We start from the raw sequence: 18,974 nt of genomic DNA on the forward strand, positions 1-18,974 counted from the left end.
GGGGGGGGCGGGGACACACTTGAATCTAGCTCTTCCATCTCTAAGACCAGCACTTTTTTTCTGCCTCATTCCTGAATCGGAGTTGGACCAGCTGGCATTGCTCAAGGAAACCATAATTGGTGACAGAGCAGGCCACCCCACTTAGCACGGTCAGGGACAGAGCTGTCCTTTAATGGCATAGAGCACTTCGAAAAATGCCAACGTGCAAGTGTTTACAAAAGTGTCGGTTATGATTATTATTATGTTGTACAAAAAGTTTTGTGTGCCTTGCCGAATCAAAAATCAAGAAATGCTATCTGGCAAGTTCAAGTTGTAGTAGGAAAAAAATCTTTTTGAAATCAAGACTGAATCGGAGAACTATCTCTCAGTTTTGAAACAACCGTCTCTAGCCATCGTCATTGGGCCAAGAGTAGGGCCCCTTAATGATGTAGTCTATGCTGGCTAATCGAATTTAAATTAAAAATTGAAGAAAAAAAAAAAAAAGCAGGGACCCAGCAGCATGATCTCAGTGCTTTCCTGCCTGACAGGGAATGTGTTCTCTGACCTTTGGCAAGTCCTGTGACCTTGGCAAGGTGAGTCTGTCCTGTTGGAAGGGGTGTGGTTGGAAAGCAGCCTGGGTTTTGGGTTTGACAGGGTGAGACTGCTGGGTGGGCCAGGTATCTGGCAGCACATGACTCGGGGGATACCTCCTGCTTGCCACAGGTCCTGGGGACTTTTCAACTCACCTATCTTGGTCAAGTGGAATAGTTAAGAAGTCTGAGGAAAAGGAAAGGAGGGCAGAATTGGAAAAGTGGGAGACTGATTCCCAGGATATCAGAGGCAGTTCCCGAGGCCTCTCCTCCCTTGGGACAGTGCAGGGAGATGGCACAGGCCACCGCACGTCCTCGGCTGACCCAGCCAGAGCCGCTCTGAACTCCAGCAAAGGCTACAGTAGCACAGTTGGCCCCTTATGCAGCCCTAATCCTGGACATAGGTGCTTGGATCCCATGAGAGCAGGAGAGGAAGACAGGGGCATGAGGGCAGAAGAAGGGTCTAGGCCACCAAGGGGCCCAGACTCCCAGCTGAAGCCTTGCCCATTTCTGGAAGGTTTTAGCCCTGAGATGCTCTGTGCCACATATCTCTGGCTTCAGCTTGTTGAAGACTTTTTTTTTTGCTGGCTCATATTTCCCAGTATAAGAATGAGTATGCTCCCAGAGGAAATTGAATCCCACCATTGAACTCACTTTAATAAACACTGATTGAGGAATTACGAGTATGAACTTGCTCAGGGCAGGGTACAGCGTGAGACACACTCTCCCTTTGCACTAAGACCAGGCTCTCTACCTTCCCTTGCCCTCTTCCCACCTTCTCCTGTGTACTCCCCCTGCCCCCCACCGAGGAGGCCACACTGCCCTGATGTCTCTGCACATGCGTTTCTTTCCTCCCCGCCCCCACCTCCAAAGGCACAAACCTTCCGATGAGGCATGACGAATAATTCTTGTTTCTTGAGGACTTACTAATTACCAGGTGCTCTGCTAAGCATTTTACATCATTGCTCCTTCAATGTTCAGAGCAGCTGCGTGAGGTTGGTACTATGAGCGCCCATTCTAAAGACAAAGTAATCGAAGCTGGCACAGCTACTCACAGGTAAGTGCCAGAGCGGGGTTCAAAAGTGAGGCTGCCTGACTCCATACCTGTGTCATGACCAGTCTCTAATGTCCCCCAGGAAGTGAAGGACTCACTGTACCCCAAGATGCAATTAATTAATGGACTCAAAAACAGAGTCCCCTCATTGTCCATACCTCATTCCAGTGTAACTGCTGCTCATGACTGTTGCTCTACGTAAGAACTTCTCCAGGGTAGGTGTTCCATTTGATCTCTGTATACTGTCCAGGGTCTAGCAGGGTGCCTGGTACACAGAGGAGAAGAAATGTTGACTAATATTGAGTAAATGTTGAATGAATGAATAAAGATAAATAGGCAAGTAACAATATACTGGGGATACTATGGCAAATACTAGAAGAGAGATCTGGACAACAACAATAAAACAAGAAGTTTGGAGCAAGAAGTGGTCACACCTGGGTGGGGAATCAGGAAAGCTTGTCTGAGGAAAGAGGAGGTGGCATCTGATTTGAATCTTGGCCCTGGTTGGGTTTTGGCATGCAGCATGGGGAGGAGGGCGGGAGGAAGTCAGCCATGGGAAGAGGATAGGCCGAGGAGCTTAAATGCCTGGTATGCGAACAGCTATGGATTAGGGGGACACAATAGCACGCTGGGGAGCAGGGGGAGAAGAGGGTAATGGAGTAGCCGGCATTCCCCAAAAAGATGTTGAATCCTAACCCCCAGTATTTGTCAGTGTGAGCTTATCTGGAAACCGGGTCTCTGCAGATGATTGAGTTAATGTGGTCATTAGGGTGGGCTCTGATCCAAAAAGACCGATGTCCTTATAAAAAGGGGAAACATGGGCAGAGAGAGACCTGCACACAGAAAGAAGAGCATGTGAAGATGAAGGTAGAGATTGGAATGATTGTGTTTGCAAGCCAAGGAACACCAGCGGTTGCCAGCAAACCACCAGAACCTAGGTGAAAAGGCATGGAACACGGGGTGCCTGGGTGGCGGACTCTTGAGCACCGGACTCTTGGTTTCCTCTCAGGTCACCATCTTGCAGTCAGTGGGCTCTGTGCTCAGTGCAGACTCTGTTCCGGATTCTCCCTCCCTCCCCCTCTGCCCTTGGCCCTGCTCTGGAGCAGGTCACAGGCGCTCAATCGCTCTCTCTCTCTCAAATAAATAAATAAAACTTTTTAAAAAGAAAAGAAAATGCATGGAACAGATTCTCCCTCACAGCTCCTAGAAGGTACCACCCTGCCTACACCTTGATCTCAGACTTCAAGTCACTAGAACTGTGACAATAAATTTCCGTTGTTTAAAGCACCCGGTTTGTGGTCCTTTGTTGTGGCAGCCCCAGAAAGCTAATACAGCTTGGGAGGCTCTCCACAGGCCAGCTGGGGATTTGGACCTGCCAGACAACGGGAATTCAGTGACGGCTTCTGGGCAGGAATGATCCCAGATACTTGTCCCTCTGTGCTACCCAACAAAAGTAGAGGGTTCTCTGGGTGGAAAGGTCATGGCAGCCAGTCTTGAAATAGAGTCAGGCTGAAGGAAACTGTTCCACCCGTATTAATGAATTGCAAGGCATGGGGCCATTTCCCCTATGGTGCCTGCACTCCACTGCTCACAGTGGAGCTCAGGGGCAAGACCAACAAGCAGGGGCGCTGGGGAGTGGTGCGCGGCCCCAGTAGGAGCTCTCTCTAATTCAGTTTTGCTGGGGACGTGGCCACGCCTGGAGCAGCGCCACACCTCCTCCCAGCTCTGTTCCGCGTAGGGTGGCTTTATCAGCTCAGGTAGATTTGGGTTCCAAGCTAAAATACAATTCTAACTTGCGCTAACAGAGGAATTTATTCCTACAACCAGTGTGTGAATAAAGGTTGAATCAATGGAGATGAATTGTCAAATAAGGATAGGCAAGGCGGAGAGCCACATATGCTAAAAGAATGTCTGAAGAAAATGTAGAAGGCAGGAACGGTCACATCTGGTTGGGGGATCCAGAACAACATCCTGAAGGAAATTCACAAATAAGAAGGATACTCAGGAAGGATAGGACCAGGCACGCTGGGGAGCAGGGTGGGCACTCCAGGGGTAGCAGCTCAGACTCTTACCCCCGAGAGGGGGGACTCGAATTTTCAGAGAGAACTGATTGGCTTACCTTGGGCTATGTCTGGACAGGCAAAACAATAGACACCCTGCGCAGAGATGAGGAGGGCCTGAAATTACAAAGAAAAGAGTTGGACTGAATCATGAATGAGACTTAGGAAGTCTCATTCTGGCTAAGAGACACCCTTAGCCAGAACGCAGTGCCGGTTCGGGAATAGTGGACACCAATTTGTTCATGGGCCAGGAAGGCACACCCCACACCCCATCCCTCCTGAGACCTTTCTCTGCTCCTTCTCTGTCCCCACCTGCATCACTGTGGATTCTGTGGAAGCCATTCTGACATCATGTCCTAGTGGATCCATCAGGGGGTGGCATTGGACTCACCTTGGGCCAACTGTGGTACATTCTCAGCCCTTCACGCAAAACTTTTGCCTACTAGGTTCTGAAGTGAGTATAAATTGCATTTCCAGTCCTCGTGGTTGCCTAGACTTAGGATCCTAGCTAATGCATAGTTCCTGCCCTCGGGGTGCTTAAAAAGCAACAGACCATTACAAACATTGCTAGAATAAAAGGTGAATATACTTATCCCATATTTAGTTCCTCCCCTAGTGAGCACATAAATACACAGGTAAATATTTACAAGTCATATACATACATTCGTGTACAGAAGTACCAGAAACACAGATGAAGCCTGGTAGAGGAAGAAAGGCATTCCAGGGGAGAGAGCAGCTGGAGCAAAGATGGGGGAGGAAAGCACTTCACAGTCTGGGAGAATTTAGTCCAGCACGACTGGAGTGCAGGGTACATCACAGCCAGCGGCTGGAGGCAAGGTGAGGACTTGAGATGAGCCTTGCATTTGAGGTTAAACAATGTGGACTCCACTCTTAGATGTGGGGCGACATGGAGAGCCGGGGTGGGAGCTGTGTTTTATGAACAGCACACAGTGGTGATGTTGAGACGTGAATAGTGTTGGAGTGTCTGGTGACAGGGTCTCCTCCCCTGTCGGGTGGGCAGGAAGAGAATGCCAGAGCTAATGTAAGCACAGGGGACGAATGGTCTCAACAGTCAGAGGTGTCAACCAACCATAGTGTCTGGAGATACACAGGTCAGAGCCAGCAGCTTCCAGACTGGGCCATCAATCCAAAGGGCTGATGGGAGTGGGTTGTAAAGGAATGGAGGCCCAAAGGGGAGGCTGGAAGGGGAGTAGAGGTTGGAAAGAAGGGGAAAGCCAAAGGCAAGGAGTGGTAGACCTGGCAAATAGGAAGTGGGCAGAAACAATTCTGGAGTTAGTGTGGACTCCCACAGCCTCTCCATCACAGAGAGAACTTGCCGGAGCCTCCCAGGTCTACTTAAAGGGGCCTGAATGCACAGGAGTAGAGCAAACAGGCAGGGGGGCTCTTTTCATAGTTTAGGTAAAAGTTGATAAGGAACTAGGGCAGTGGTGGTGGGGATACAGGGGAGGAGATAGCGCAGAAGCACTTTGAATTTAAATTTTAATAGAAAATACATGTTCATGGTTAAAAATAAAAAATATTTAGGAGCGCCTGGGTAGCGCAGTCGTTAAGCATCTGCCTTCGGTTCAGGGCGTGTGTCCCACATCGGGCTCCTCCGCTGGGAGCCTGCTTCTTCCTCTCCCACTCCCCTGCTGTGTTCCCTCTCTCCCTGGCTGTCTCTCTGTCACATAAATAAATAAAATCTTTAAAAATAAAAAAATAAATAAAAAATATTTAAAAAGCATTCAGTACAAGCCTGTTCCCATCCTTGTCCTTCCATCGCCCGATAATTGACCTTTAGCTGCATAATATAGTCCAGGGTACTTTTCCCCTAATTTATCTACTTATTCTTCAATGAATATTTGTATTATTTCCCATTTTTACTATTAGAAATTATGCCTTAATAAGCATGCTAAAACAAAGGTATTTGATTATATGAGCAAGAAAATATGCAAGATATATTTCTAGTAACAGTCAAAAGGTATGGATATTTTTGGTATAGTAGATATTGCCTAATTCTCCAAAAAGGATGTACTGATTTACAGTCCCAACAATGGCATATGAAAGGGCCTGTTTTCTTACCAACACTGGATATCAATAACTTTCTAAAATCCTTGTCACTGTGATATCTCATTGTTCTTTTTTTTCCTTTTTTTTCATTGTTCTTCTAATCTGTATTCCTTTGACTTTCGGTCAGCCTAACCATCATTTCATCTATTATACTGGGCATTTGTTTTTTTCTTTTGCAAATTATCCATGCATATTCTTAATCCACTTTTCTATATAGCAGTCTTTTTTATCAAATTCTACAAGCCCTTCTCATGTAAAAATTAGCACCTTTGACTGTCAAATATATTATTGATATTTTTCCCAATTTGTTGCTTCCCCCCTCCCACGTGCCTTTTTTCTATATTACTTAGGAATTTAACCCTGCAGGGAAATATATTTATTGATCATTTCAAAATAATAACAATGCTCACCCAGAGTTTCATCTAATACTGTAATAGTTTCATAATTCACATTTAAACTTTGATTCATTTGTAATTTATGTGATGCTTGGAATGAGGTAGGAATAAATGCTTAGTCAAATGGCTATCTAGTTGTCCTAACAGCATCAAGTGAACTGTTTATTTTTCTCATTTGGTTTCAAATACCAACTTTTTCATACACTAAAATTTTGTGTGTTTTATCTCCATTCCACAGATAAGAAACAGAATCTCAAAGAGATTAAGTAACTAGTTTGAAGTTGCACAGTGAGCTAGTGACTCATTCCAAGTTTGGAAACCAAAGTCTATACTGCTTTCAATACTACCTACCTCCCACAAGGAGGGCAAAGAAAAATCAACAAGATTCAGTGGCCAGCTGGAGGGAAAAGGGGAGGCTTCGTTAAAAGTGAACCTGCCAGTCATGCCACTGAAAGTCAGGAAAGTTGGTTTTGTAAGCCAGTTTTAAGCGAAAAGATGCTTATTGTAGTGATAAATACCGTTTGGGATATATCAGAGTAGTTAGTAGCCAAGTAGAGGAGTACCTAGGTGGAAATTTCCAGAGTCTGAGTTTAGAAGAGGTAACAGAGCATGAGGGGTAAGAGAGGGAAGGGTTAAGGTTGATTTCCAGGTTTCTGGCTTGAGCACCATAGGGGATGAATTTCACTTTGGGGCCCATCAAGCTTCCCAATAGGCAGTTAGATGCTCAGGCCTGGAGGTCAGCATAGGCTCTTTCCCAAGGGAAGGTAAAGGGGGGGCAGGCCAAAAGGGAAGGAGGGAACCAAAAAGACAATAGATATGAAATAGAAAAGGGACCATTAACTGCCATAAGATAGAGCAGGGAGACTCAAAGTCCTCACGAAGCAGCCAAAAATATAGGTGCCAACAAGCAAGGGCTTTTAGGGGAAGGAAGCAAATCCAGAAGCTGACGTACCAGTGGTGATCTGTAAACGGTGACTACCCATATGATTGCCCATCTTGTTGTAAAGCTCTTTTTGTCACACTCCTGGAGGCTAGCTGAGTTTATCGATGGAGAAGGGGGACAGGAGAAAAAAGCCACCATGTTGCCTGCTCAATCCTTATACAGGGGTAGTGACAGGTAATCCCAGAGAGATCACATGCTAATTGTGGAGGTACAGACCCTGCGGACGGGAGCCAGAGGAGAAAGGTCTTGCTGAGGCTTGGAGTGATCACGTGTAGCCTCCTGAGGGCTGAGTCTCAATGGGTGGGTAGGAGTTGAAGCACAGTGAGCAAGTTTAATGAGGTGGAGTGAGGCCTTCCTGAGGGACACCCTGGAACCTGAAGCCGAATTCAGACCTGATGGGGTTAGGAAAGAGGGACCTGTGGAGGTTTTTCAGAAAAGGAATAACACTGAGAAGGTGGCATGCTAAGAAACACTATCAATGCCAGACAGGAGAGACAGAAGGCTGGGAGATACAGAGATGGCTTTTAGGGGAAGCTATTTAGTAAACATGTCCTGGGAACCAAGTATACACCAGGTAGGAGGTGTAGACACAGAGATAAAGAGAAGAACAAAGATCTAGGAGAAGGATCAAGAAAGTCTTCCTAAAGGAGCTGGGTTTTGAAGGATGAATAGGAACTTGCCAGTTAAATTCTCCACTGCTGGGAAATGCCTTTACTTATCTGTAGGAACCTATAGGAAACAGTCAAGTGATACAGAGGGATATGGAGTAACATACCTCTCCGACACAGTTTGGCTCACAGTGCCCCCCTTCTGGAAAAGGCAGCCACTGCCATTAGCTTCCAGGAGAGCAGAGACTGAATACACTATTTTGCCTGGATTTCAGTCTCAGCCCCACCACTGGCAAGCTGGTCAGCGGTGGTGGGGATACAGGGGAGGAGATAGCGCAGAAGCACTTTGAATTTAAATTTTAATAGAAAATACATGTTCATGGTTAAAAATAAAAAATATTTAGGAGCGCCTGGGTAGCGCAGTCGTTAAGCGTCTGCCTTTGGCTCAGGGCGTGATCCCAGCGTTCCGGGATCGAGTCCCACATCGGGCTCCAGAAAAGTTTAACTTTTCTGCCTTAGTCTCAACCACACGAGGAGAGTGATGAGAACAGGACCCACTTCTAGGGTTGTGGGAAGAATTAAATAAGTTAAAAATGTATAAAGAGCTCACAACTGTGTCTGGAACATAACGAATACACAGCGCATGTCCTCTTAGTGTCCCTAGTAGGGTCCAAGTGTGGAATGTGATGTGTATGATCTCTTGGTGCAGATGAGGATGAAATAAGAGGATGTATATCAAACGCTTAGTAAGTTATCTAGCAAAAAAGAAAAAGAAGTGTTTGAAAAAGTCCAATTGCTGTTGTCGTTGTCCTCGTTAGTGCAGCAGTGTGGCCAGTCAAATGGCCAATGAGAGTGAAAGGCCAGAGCTTCTACTAGGATGATCCCCTAACGTGTGTGTGTTGAACAAGTGAATGCATGAATGAGTGAATTAATTTTTCACCTTCTAGTCACAAGATGAGCCAGATCGAACTATATCTGTTCCATGCTGCTTGTCCTGATTTTAAAGAAAAGTCCAAAAGAAGGAAGAGAAAGTTTCTCTCTTTGTACCAGAGCGTCATCACCATTCCCTACCTCCTATGCATGCCCTTTGCCATGGAGGCTGTGAGCCTGAAATTACAGATCCCAGAATCCTTCGCTAGCAGGGATCTGTGTTAAAATGCAGTCATTAGAGGTGCCTGTGCAAGATTTGGAAGGAGGAGGAGAAGAGTGAACATGAGAATTTGTAGTGGCCTCTCTAGGCACACACCTGAAAATCACTTGCTGTGGTCTGCAGAGACCTGTGATCATTACTGCCATCTCCCCGGTCCCTACAGGCAGCCGATCTGACAGCTTGGGCTGGTTGGTCTTTATTTCTGCTCCTCCAGCCTTTTCGGCAGTCGTGTAACCGCTTAATTCCATGTATTAAACTCCCTCCTGCTTGAAATCCTCGAGTGGTGTCTGTCTTCCTGGCTGAACCATATACTAAACACTTTCTTTTTTCAGGAAAGAAAAACTTCCCTAGAAATCCACCATCAGAATTTAACTGACATCTGATTGTTTAGAGCTGGTCACAGACCCAAGACTGTTGGCAAAGATAAATGGGATTATAGGTTTCACCCAGCTAGAACTCATGCCCTCACACTTCCCCCAGGGCATATTGCTGCCTCATGCTTGAACAAAGAGGGAAATGGCCATTGTGCTGGCATCTATCGTTTCTGTTCCCCAGAGCCTGGGAGACCCCAATCTGGTTTGGAGGGTCCCTAATAAGACAAGTTGGAGTGGGAATGGGGTTTGTCTTCCAAGTCTGGCTGATGGTAGAAATGAAGGTCTAAAGACCTAGGCTTCATGATCAGGCTAAGAACCCATCAGAAGAGAATCAATTGTGTTTGTACTGATTTGAGGGGAGCGTTTGTATTTTCTTCTCCACGAGGCTAGGCATTCTCGGGACATAGTGAAAAACAAAAGTACAGTGAAGGAAAGCAGGACTAAAAATTATTTTTGCATTACCTATTGGAAGACTAAATAACATGTCTCTCACATCTATCCTATGTTTTAATAAAATCATAGTAATTCCTTTCACAGCACTTACACTATGCCAAGCATGTTTCCCAAATGACAGTGAGTCATTTAATCCTACCAATAATATAAGGCAGGTGTTATAATTATCCTCATTTACAGGCGAGGACACTGAAGCTGAGATCTGAACCCCCCCCCCAGTCTGGGTCAGAGGTCATGTTCGGGATGAATGAATGAATGAGTGAATGAAGGAATCCATCACCTTGTATGAGCTGTGAGTTACACTGCTTCTTGAATGTTTGCAGCTGCTGAGTAGTTAACAAACTATTAGTGCATTGCTGAATTTGAGGTGGCCTTTTGTCATTATGTATCCTGTTCATTGATACATTCAAAACACCAATCACAGGAGGAGCCATGCCATTTGCTCATGTTTGTGTTAGCTCCCAGTTGCTGCTGTAATTACACGTTTAGTGGCTCTGAACAACATACATTTACTCTTTTACAGTTCTGGAAGTCAGGAGTCTAGAATTGACACGGCTGCATTCCACCTGGAAGCTCTAGGGGAGAATGTTTCCTTGACTTCGCCAGCTTCTAGAGGTCATCTGCATTCCTTGGCTCTCGGCCTGTTCTTTCATTTTCAAAGTCAGGAGCATCTTCTCTCCTCTCTGACCTCCTGCCTCCCCCTTATAAGAACCTTTGTGATTACATTGGACCTGCCAGGTAATGCCAGGAAAACCTGCCCATCTCAAAATCCCTGAATGAATCAGATCTGCAAAGTCGGCTTCACCTTGCAAGATTGCATATTCCCAAATTCCAGAGATCTGGACATTGCTGTCTTTGAGGGGCCAATATTCAGACTACCACGATGTTAAAAAAAGATCCGACCCCTGGAAAAGTAGAAGCGGGCCCTATGCACATGAGTCCATCACACGGATGAGGAGGCGGCTGAGGTCCTTTTCTGAAGGCCCACGCCCGCCCATCCCTAACTCTCTCCTGCACCTGCCTGGTGGGGCGCGCTGGGCTCCTGGGCCGTGAGGAGAAAATGGAAGCGAGCTCTGAGGGGCAAAACAGCGGTCGCCCAAGAGCGCCCTGCCCTTGGCTCTACACAGCCAGCTTTGAGGGGCCTTTCCAGGAGAGCTTTGCCTTTCCAGAAGAAGGCGAACAGAGGGACAACAGTCCCAACACAGTAAGAATGAAGTAAAAGCTCTGAAGTCATCCAGACACGCAGGGCTTTCTGTCCCTCACACAGGGTCCCTCAGATTTCAGCGGCCACGTGATGCCTGAGGTGGTCCAGGGGGAGGGGCAGAAAGCCTGCAGGAGAGGCTCCACTGTGTCTGCCTCAGGGTCTGGGAGGGCGTCTGGTCAGGTCTGGTCAGCTTGTCAGGTCACCCGGGGAGAGAGTGGGGGTGCAGGGGGCAGGCAGAGGCTGCCGCTCCCTTTCCTCAGAAGCAGCTCAGCCTTCTGCACAGCCCTGGCTGGCGCTGTGGCTTCTCCTCCTCCCTGTCGGCCCTTACAACCCACATTATCACATTTTTTTACTGGAGGCCCTGCGACCGGGCGTGAGGCCTGGGGCTGTGGGGGCAGGGCCAGGGAGGTTGCCGCTGGCTGGCTCTCTCAGCTTCCGGCCGCTGCGGCTTCCGGCCTCTCTGAGGAAGCAGGGCGTGACACAGAAGGACCGCTGCAGGTAGGACGCGCCACCCGAGTGTCACCTTGCTTCCTGAATGCTCACGTGTACGTGGAAACGACGGAAGAACCATGAAGTCCGTTGCCCTCTATGGTGCACGTTCCCAGGTCCCCCAGCGAGTTTTCACCTGCAGGAGCAGCCACAAGAAAGCTCTTCTTCTTCAGCGGCTTCCTGTCGTGCCATCTGAAACAGGGAGTCCCCGACAGCGCTCCCCTTCCTGGAGGCACCCAGGAAGTTTGCCCTTCCGCGTGCTGATGAACACCAGCTCTGTCAGACCCCCGTTCAGGGCCGCGCGCCACCTGCGAGCACCCCCCCCCCGCCCCGCACCACACAGCGGCCAGCTGCCCCCGCTTTCTTCCATAGCAGCCCTCTCTGCTCCTGACCACGGCGCCTGGAGCCCAGCCCCAGGGCACAGGTACGGCAGATCCCACAGGGACCAAGTCCCCTTGGCACACAGGTGTCAGCTGGGCGTGTCTGTCCCTGTCCCTTGGCTGATCTGACGAAGCAGGGGCCTAGGGCAGGCAGACCTGTTCCCGGAAACTCAGTCCGGGGTAAGAAGGGTTACAGAAAACATGGGAGAAAAGAGAACATGGAGCAGGTGGTCAGAGCGTTCATTGCTCACGCCAGTGGGCAGGGGCAGCCTCAGCTTCGAGCCTGAAGGCCAGAGCCGTGAGGACACATCCCCGCTTACCCTCCTGAGGAAGGAATCCTGGTGTGTGAGGGCAGGAGGCGCCTGAGGATAACTTAGACCAACCCTGTCATCTAACAGATGAGGAGACTGAGGCCCAGAGATGCTGAATGACATGCTCAAAATCAGAGAGTGGGTGGCAAAGCTAGGATTAGAACCTGGGACCTACCAAAGCAAAACCAGTAGCATCGGCCTTCAGCCTCCACCCCCAACACACCTACACACACAGGTTGCAGAGGACCCTTCTGTGACTTCCACACCCTAATGAGAGTGCCTCTGACCCAGGTACATTTGCATACAAATATGGACTCAAGCAGCGCCTAGAACCCACTCCATGATGATTACAGCCCCTTAGCTCTGTGCCAAGTAGGGGCCAAGCCCTACCTGCATTAGCTCACGTAATCCTCAGGGCCTCAGTGGAGAAACCATTGTTCCCAGCTTACAAAGAAGGAGCCTGGGCTTGGGGAGATTCCTTCACTCACCCAAGTTATTCAGCTAGAAAGAGGGAGAGTCAAGATTTGTGCCCAGGTCTGCTGACTCCAAACCCACTCTCTTAGTTATTCCAGGATCTGCCCCTACTGAGACAGGACCTGCTTCTATTCCTCCCACTAAAAGCCTCAGAGTAGGCTCTGGGATTCTCCCCTGGGCCTTCTCTTCAGGTAGCAGGCACAGTTTTTAGCAGGCGGGCAGGTCAAGGGTTATAAAGTTTGATGACTATCAATCCAAACACAAATGTGTAAGAAACCCATGAACCCTCATGGGAGCCATGCAGACCCCTTAAGTTTACCTGAACCTGGACAGCATGGTGGCCTGAAGGAAGGGTGAGGGCAGGCCTGGGCCAGGGTTGGAGGAAGGCCGACTTTGCAATATATACCGTCTATTTATCTCTCAAATCTAGCATTATGTGTGCATCTTGCCCTTTAAAAAATAAAACACGTTTTTAAAAAAGTTACCCAAATACATTCAGAAGGGGTTATGGCCTCAAACCGACCCACAATACATGCTTTTTGTAGCACAAGCCCTTGTGACACCTGCCAGCCTCCAGAACCAGCCAAGCGCTTCATGCTTTGGGGATTTATTGTGATAAATAATAACCTGTCACCACCTTGGCTGAGCGGTACAAGTGGGTTCTCACATCTCCTGGCCCAGTTCACACTTTGACTTGCCTGGAAGTTCCACTTAGCAGAGGCCCGGGTGTTCTAGCCTCCTCCTTACTCAACCAGAAAGACGGGTAGAGATCCAGGAGATATGGTTGCTATCAACCACTACTCACCTCACCCCCCAGCACATCATCCCTGTTACTTTCTTCAGAGCACTAAACACTACTTGAACGGACCTCCTTTGGGTGTTTGTCCCCTACTATTCGCATCTCTGCCCAGTTAACGTGCACCATGGGAGCAGGGACTTGGTCCTGTTCCCAGCACTTAGCACAGTGCCTGGCACATAGTGGGTCTGTTTTGAATAAACGATCACATAGACCTGTAGACTGTCAGCGTAGAATTGCATCCCTGCCTTACAGAACTGAACTGAGAGAGGAGATGATCCAGGATGCAGGTAAGGCTCTTCCGAAGCAAAGTATCGTGTCTCGCACAGTGCCTTAAAACATGGGTGCTTAAGAGATACTGAGTGATGAGGCGCCTGGGTGGCACAGCGGTTAAGCGTCTGCCTTCGGCTCAGGGCGTGATCCCGGCGTTGTGGGATCGAGCCCCACATCAGGCTCCTCTGCTATGAGCCTGCTTCTTCCTCTCCTGCTCCCCCCTGCTTGTGTTCCCTCTCTCGCTGGCTGTCTCTATCTCTGTCAAAAAATAATAAATAAAATCTTTAAAAAAAAAAAAAGAGATACTGAGTGAGTGGGTGATGAAGATAAAAAGAGAGCTTCAAGATGGATGGGCCCAACCCAAATATTTAATTGAAGACAAGCGAAAGGAAGTGGCCTTCACTCACCTAGCCTCCCTGAGAAATTAGGAATGCTGTACCCCTCTTTTCGATTATGAGCCAAATTTGGGGATCTGCTAAACGAATGCCAAACCTCACCCTAGCCCCTGCCCCGCCTGGCAGCTCCCATGAACATTCAGACCCCCTGTAGCCTGCCCTATCCCTCCCTGGGCATCACTGAAAGAGCAAAGCAGAATGTGAGTCCCTCTCTCTCCCCACTGACTAATAGGGTTTAGAAAGATTGACTCTGACACTGTAGTCCCAAGGGCTACTATCCCTAGAGAGTCATGAGTCTCTCTGTATTCTAGGCATTCCAGATATTTCAAGGAGAAGCAGGCTGCCTGGACTGCCTTTTCTGCTGGGTTCCCTCAGGCTCCTGCTCTCCCAGGCTGGCTCCTATGTTAGCCTATTAACCCTCACACGATCTCTTTGCCACGCACTAAAAGCTCAGCCGCCGTTGTGCTTTTCCAGATCAGATCGACACCTGGAACTGGCCTGGAGCTCCCGGGCCACGGTTTGGATTTGAGCGCAACTGTCCAGCACTTCTCCTGAGATTGCCACTTCGGCCTCGGCGTTCATCCCCCAGTTTTGCTTCTCCCCCACCTTGCCTCCCAGCATGCCCCAAGCCCAGTAGAATGCCCCTAGCCCTCCTGGAGGTCCAAGGTGGTAGCAGATGGGAGGCTGGGAGCAGAGGGAGGTCATCCTGCAGGGAGTTGTTCATTAGTCACTGCCTTTACCCTCTACGAGGGCCTCTGCAGTTCCAAGTCTCCCGGGCAATGATGTGCGCGCAGCGGGTTCCCAGTAAATCCCCACCAACTTGAGTTTCCCTTCATTTTTTGTCTTCCCAGAAGTCCCCCTCGTCCCTCTAATTCAGTTCCCCGGATGGTGGTGAACACAAATACTTAACAGAGGCTAAGTAACTGACTAAGCGGACAGAGTTAGAAGGAACTGGAACAAACATCCTGAGAGATTGTATTTTCTGCTTGCTCCTCTGTAGGCCAGCTTCACATCCGGTTTCCTGCAGGCACAGAGACCCAGGCAGGGCCTGGCTGCAGCCCAGGTGAACTCCCCGGAAGGAGGGGGTCTGGTTTCCAAATCAGAGGGAAGAAGTCTGTAAACAGCTCAGGTAGGCCAGAGGGCAGGGAGAGGAACCGTGCTGACTCTATCCTTTCCAGGTGTGGGAACAGGGCAGTTCAGCAATGGATGGTGGGTGCCGGAGCCCGGCACGGCAGGGAAAAAACACTTCTGACTGGCATTTCCTGGCACACCTGACTGGCTTGGTAATCTCCTGCTCCTGAGACATATGGGTGCTTGGGAACATTTTAACCCAGAGGCAAGTAAGAGAAAGTTTTGTGTTGATCAAGGCTCTTCCAGCTGGAGTGACAGAAAATTCAACTCAAGTACAAGTAATAATAGGTAATGTTGTATAGCATTTACTGCACATCAAGCTTTATCTAAGTCCTCTATACCTTAACTGCTATTCCTCTCAACAGTTCTATTCTTGTCCCCATTTTACACAAAGTCACTGAGGAACCTCAAGATCACACAACGTGGCCAGCCAGGATTAAAACTCCGAGATGCTCATCCTCCTCACCCCTACCCTTTCCTGCCTCTTGAGATTGAACAGGAAGACAGAGTTTTGTGCCAGCACACGTCCCCTGGTCCCACAGAGGCAGGATGCAGGTGGGGCTTGGAAGACAGGTGACAGGAACAAGTGTGCCTCGGGACTCCCCTTCTCAGTCTTTAGTTCCTGTTTTCCTGTAGGCTAGACTGATTTTCATCTACTGCAGCTTGATTTCCTCCACCCGTAAAGGGGAACCTGGCTTCTGGCAGCTCCAGAGCTCCATTCAGCCCCTAAAGAGAAAAAAAAAACACCCTCTCTCTGTGCTCCAAGTTGGAAACTTCTAGGAGAGGGCTCCGACTGGCCAGTCAACAGAAAGCAAGGAGCCTGGGAGGGCAGGGGGTTCTGTAAGAAGATGGGAGTTTCCATTGTAATTCTTGGTCAGAACTGTGGGAGAGGCCAGTTCCAAGAAGAAGGAGGTAGAGACCTTGTTGGACCCAAGTGCCCTCTGGGTAAAACTGATGACTGGGAAAACTCTCCGAATCCAGGCCTGCATAACACCATGGGCCAGGATCCCCAGGGGCTGACAGAGAAGCGCAGTGGGGAAAGAGAGGAAATAAGAGGACTTAGTTGCTCTCAAAGGAAATGAGAGTAAGCAGAGAAGGGAAGAAGTCAAGAATGGATGCTGGCATGATGGACAGCTGTCCTTGAGACAGGCTGGGAGCCAAGAAGTAAGTATGCAGGACAAATGCTCCTGGATTCCTAGGTCAAGGGTTAAGAGTCTACAGGTATCCGTGCTCTGTTCTTTCTTCTACAAGGACAGGCTCCAGGGACCACCAGGATGCCTCCTGGAAATTAGTCTCTGCCCTCCCTCCCAGCTTGTATTAGACTTATTCCTGAATAAGTATAATCACCCCTAAACTAAAACAATGGTATTCATTTATTACCTCGCACAGTTTCTACGGAGGGACATGTAGGTGTTTCCCAGCTTTTTCCCCTTTACAAACACTGATACAATGAGTATACATGCACAGGTCTACCTAGGCTGTGTTGCATCGCTTGATAGAACTTAGAGGGAAAGGGTTGTATTTGGAGCCACATCTTCCTGGGTCCAAATCCCACCTCCTCTATCTAATAGCCGTGCAAACATGGGCATGTTTAACTACCTCACACGTCAGTTCCCTCATCCTTAAAACGGCAATAATGCCTTCCTATAGGGCTGTTGGGAGGGGAATCGTGCAGGATTGACCTGAGGATCACATAATATAAGCCATGTAAAGCATCTCGCACATTCAGCCTCTAAGATTCACTTTCCCCATCTGTAAAATGGTGGTATTACTTCCCTGGTTGAATGGTTTTGAGGATTAAATCTCACAGACTTGTAAAGACTAAATGAAAGAACCCAAGGAAAGCACTTAGCTCTGAGCCTGGCCCATAGAAAGTGCTCAGCAAACGTTAGCTCTTGCTATGGTTCATAGTCTCCACTAAGTTTGCTATTTTATTACAGGTATTAAAACTACTACACAGCCTTAGAGCAGCTATATTTTATGTCAATTATGGTTCTTAACAACTAAAAATATTTGCTGAGAGTAATCTAGGCAGAAGACTCAAAGCAGACCCTTTAGGGATAGAAATGTACATAGAAATAAGTCTCATTAATTTGTTTCTTTTTATTTTCTTTTGGGGAAATCAAAGTATCTTCTTTAGCTGTAACATGGAAGTGAGCCTTTGTAGGCTGGTGGGGTGGACAGAATGGATCACTTTGCTAATTATCCCTGGAAAGACAAACATCAGATTGATATTTTCCTTCATGTTGCTCTACCAACAAACATATTTGCTCCTCCCATGTGCCCTGCCCTAGAGAGGTGACAGGGGACGTGGAGGAGGGGGCATTTCCAGAGTCCTTGAACTACAGGAACCTGGGAATATTGAGCTGGAACACTGACTTATCCCACAGAGCATCCGAGTTGCCAGGTGAACCCTGTAAAGTGTCCTGGTGGCAGAATAAACACCTACAGAAGACAGGTGGTTCCCAGCTGTTAAAGAGGAGCCTGTGGATTTTCAGAGCAGACGACCCAGCCAGAGAACTGCCAGTGTTCACTGCACTTGTGACGATTAAGCAAGAAGCCTACAAACATATTGCTTAACACCCATCCATCAGCTCCCAGGCAGTCCGGAGACCTGTGCCTGCCTTTTCCTAGAACTTGACATCTCTATTTGGGCCGTCTCCCCACAAAGGTTCCCATCCAGACAAAGCTCCCCAGGAAGCAACAGGCATCAGGCTGGCGGTCACACTGCCCAGTAGGGTAAAAGCCACTGGGACTGGCATTAAACCAGGTGGGGCTGTAGAGAGCCAGAGGGAGGCTGGGAGGGAGCGGGGGCGTCCTCTTCCTGCAGGGCCCCTCTCCGCCTTTCTCTTCTCCCTGCTCCTGGCACATGAAAGTATGTGCTCTGGACGCCGTTGGCCCTGAGAAACTGGGGCCAGGCCATGGGCGCTCCAGGCTGGTGCAAACAGGGAACGTGATCCTGCCCGCCTAGCCTGCCCCTACGTGGGAAGCTGCCTCCCTCGTAACTCCGGTTTGGTGGCTCTCAGACTCCACTGGGCATCAGACCACCCTAGGGGGGAGGGGAGGGGGTGGAGAGGAGGCTTGTGAAGAAGGCATGTTCCCAGGTCCAGCCCCAGACCTTCTGACCCTGTGAATGACGCTCCTCATTTGAGAAATGTATCTGTGTTAGAATCCCATACTGGTAGACGGTTCACCTAAACTGGCCCCCAGACAATGCTTTATAAACGACTGTGCCATCATGTACAAACTGGAAGCTTTTACATAAAAATCTCATTTCCATTCTGCATGAGACCAGGCCCAGGTCTACGTTACCACTTGACAGTAAGAAACCAGTGCTAAGCAGCCTCTACCCTGTGATGCAAGGCCGGTGCCCCCCAGTTCACATTAGCACCCCACCCCCAATACACACACAGAAGCTCATTCACTCACATTCTGTCTCTCTCCTCTGGCCACGCTCCTCAAGCTTTGACCCTGCAGCCTCTGCTCCATCCTGCTGGCGGGATGAGGGGTAGAGAAAGCCAAGAGAGCTCGCTTTTCTCCTTCCCCAGCTGCAATCAAGTGATACTAATGTCCCCACTGACTCGCTGACCCGTGGAGTTACGTCTCCTGACTGCATCCTCCTGTGCCTTCTCCCCACTAGGATGGAACTTGAACAGAAGAAGAGCCTTTGTCTGGTTTGCTCTCTGGAGTGCCCCCCCCCCGAGCCTAGCACAGTGTCTGGCACACAGAAGGGAGCTGAAAATACCTACCAAGCAAATCAAAATCACAATGAGATACACTTCACACTGACTGGGATGGCTCTAATTGCAAAATGGAAACTAATAAGTGTTGACAAGGATGTGGAG

At 48.7% G+C, this 18,974-nt stretch overlaps 1 protein-coding gene across 4 annotated transcripts in view; it reads right to left on the reverse strand.

Annotated features, from left to right (window-relative positions):
• The window catches only part of LOC117803782, a 103,234-nt gene that overhangs the window by 62,858 nt on the left and 21,402 nt on the right, over positions 1-18,974 (reverse strand). The window contains exons 4-6 of one of the 4 annotated variants that reach the window (XM_034668406.1): positions 18,559-18,619; positions 3,743-3,800; positions 1,782-1,888 (exon numbers count right to left, since the gene is read on the reverse strand). In XM_034668406.1, coding sequence (XP_034524297.1) covers positions 1,818-1,888; positions 3,743-3,800; positions 18,559-18,619 — 190 coding nt within the window. In that variant the 3' untranslated portion in view covers positions 1,782-1,817. Of the gene's footprint in view, positions 1-1,781; positions 1,889-3,742; positions 3,801-9,384; positions 11,341-15,877; positions 18,620-18,974 lie in introns of those variants that run through there. The other 3 variants (XR_004627866.1, XR_004627868.1, XR_004627867.1) reach the window with 3 other exon arrangements.

Source organism: Ailuropoda melanoleuca, chromosome 9 (genome assembly GCF_002007445.2).
Source record: "Ailuropoda melanoleuca isolate Jingjing chromosome 9, ASM200744v2, whole genome shotgun sequence".
NCBI classification, from domain to species: domain Eukaryota; kingdom Metazoa; phylum Chordata; class Mammalia; order Carnivora; family Ursidae; genus Ailuropoda; species Ailuropoda melanoleuca.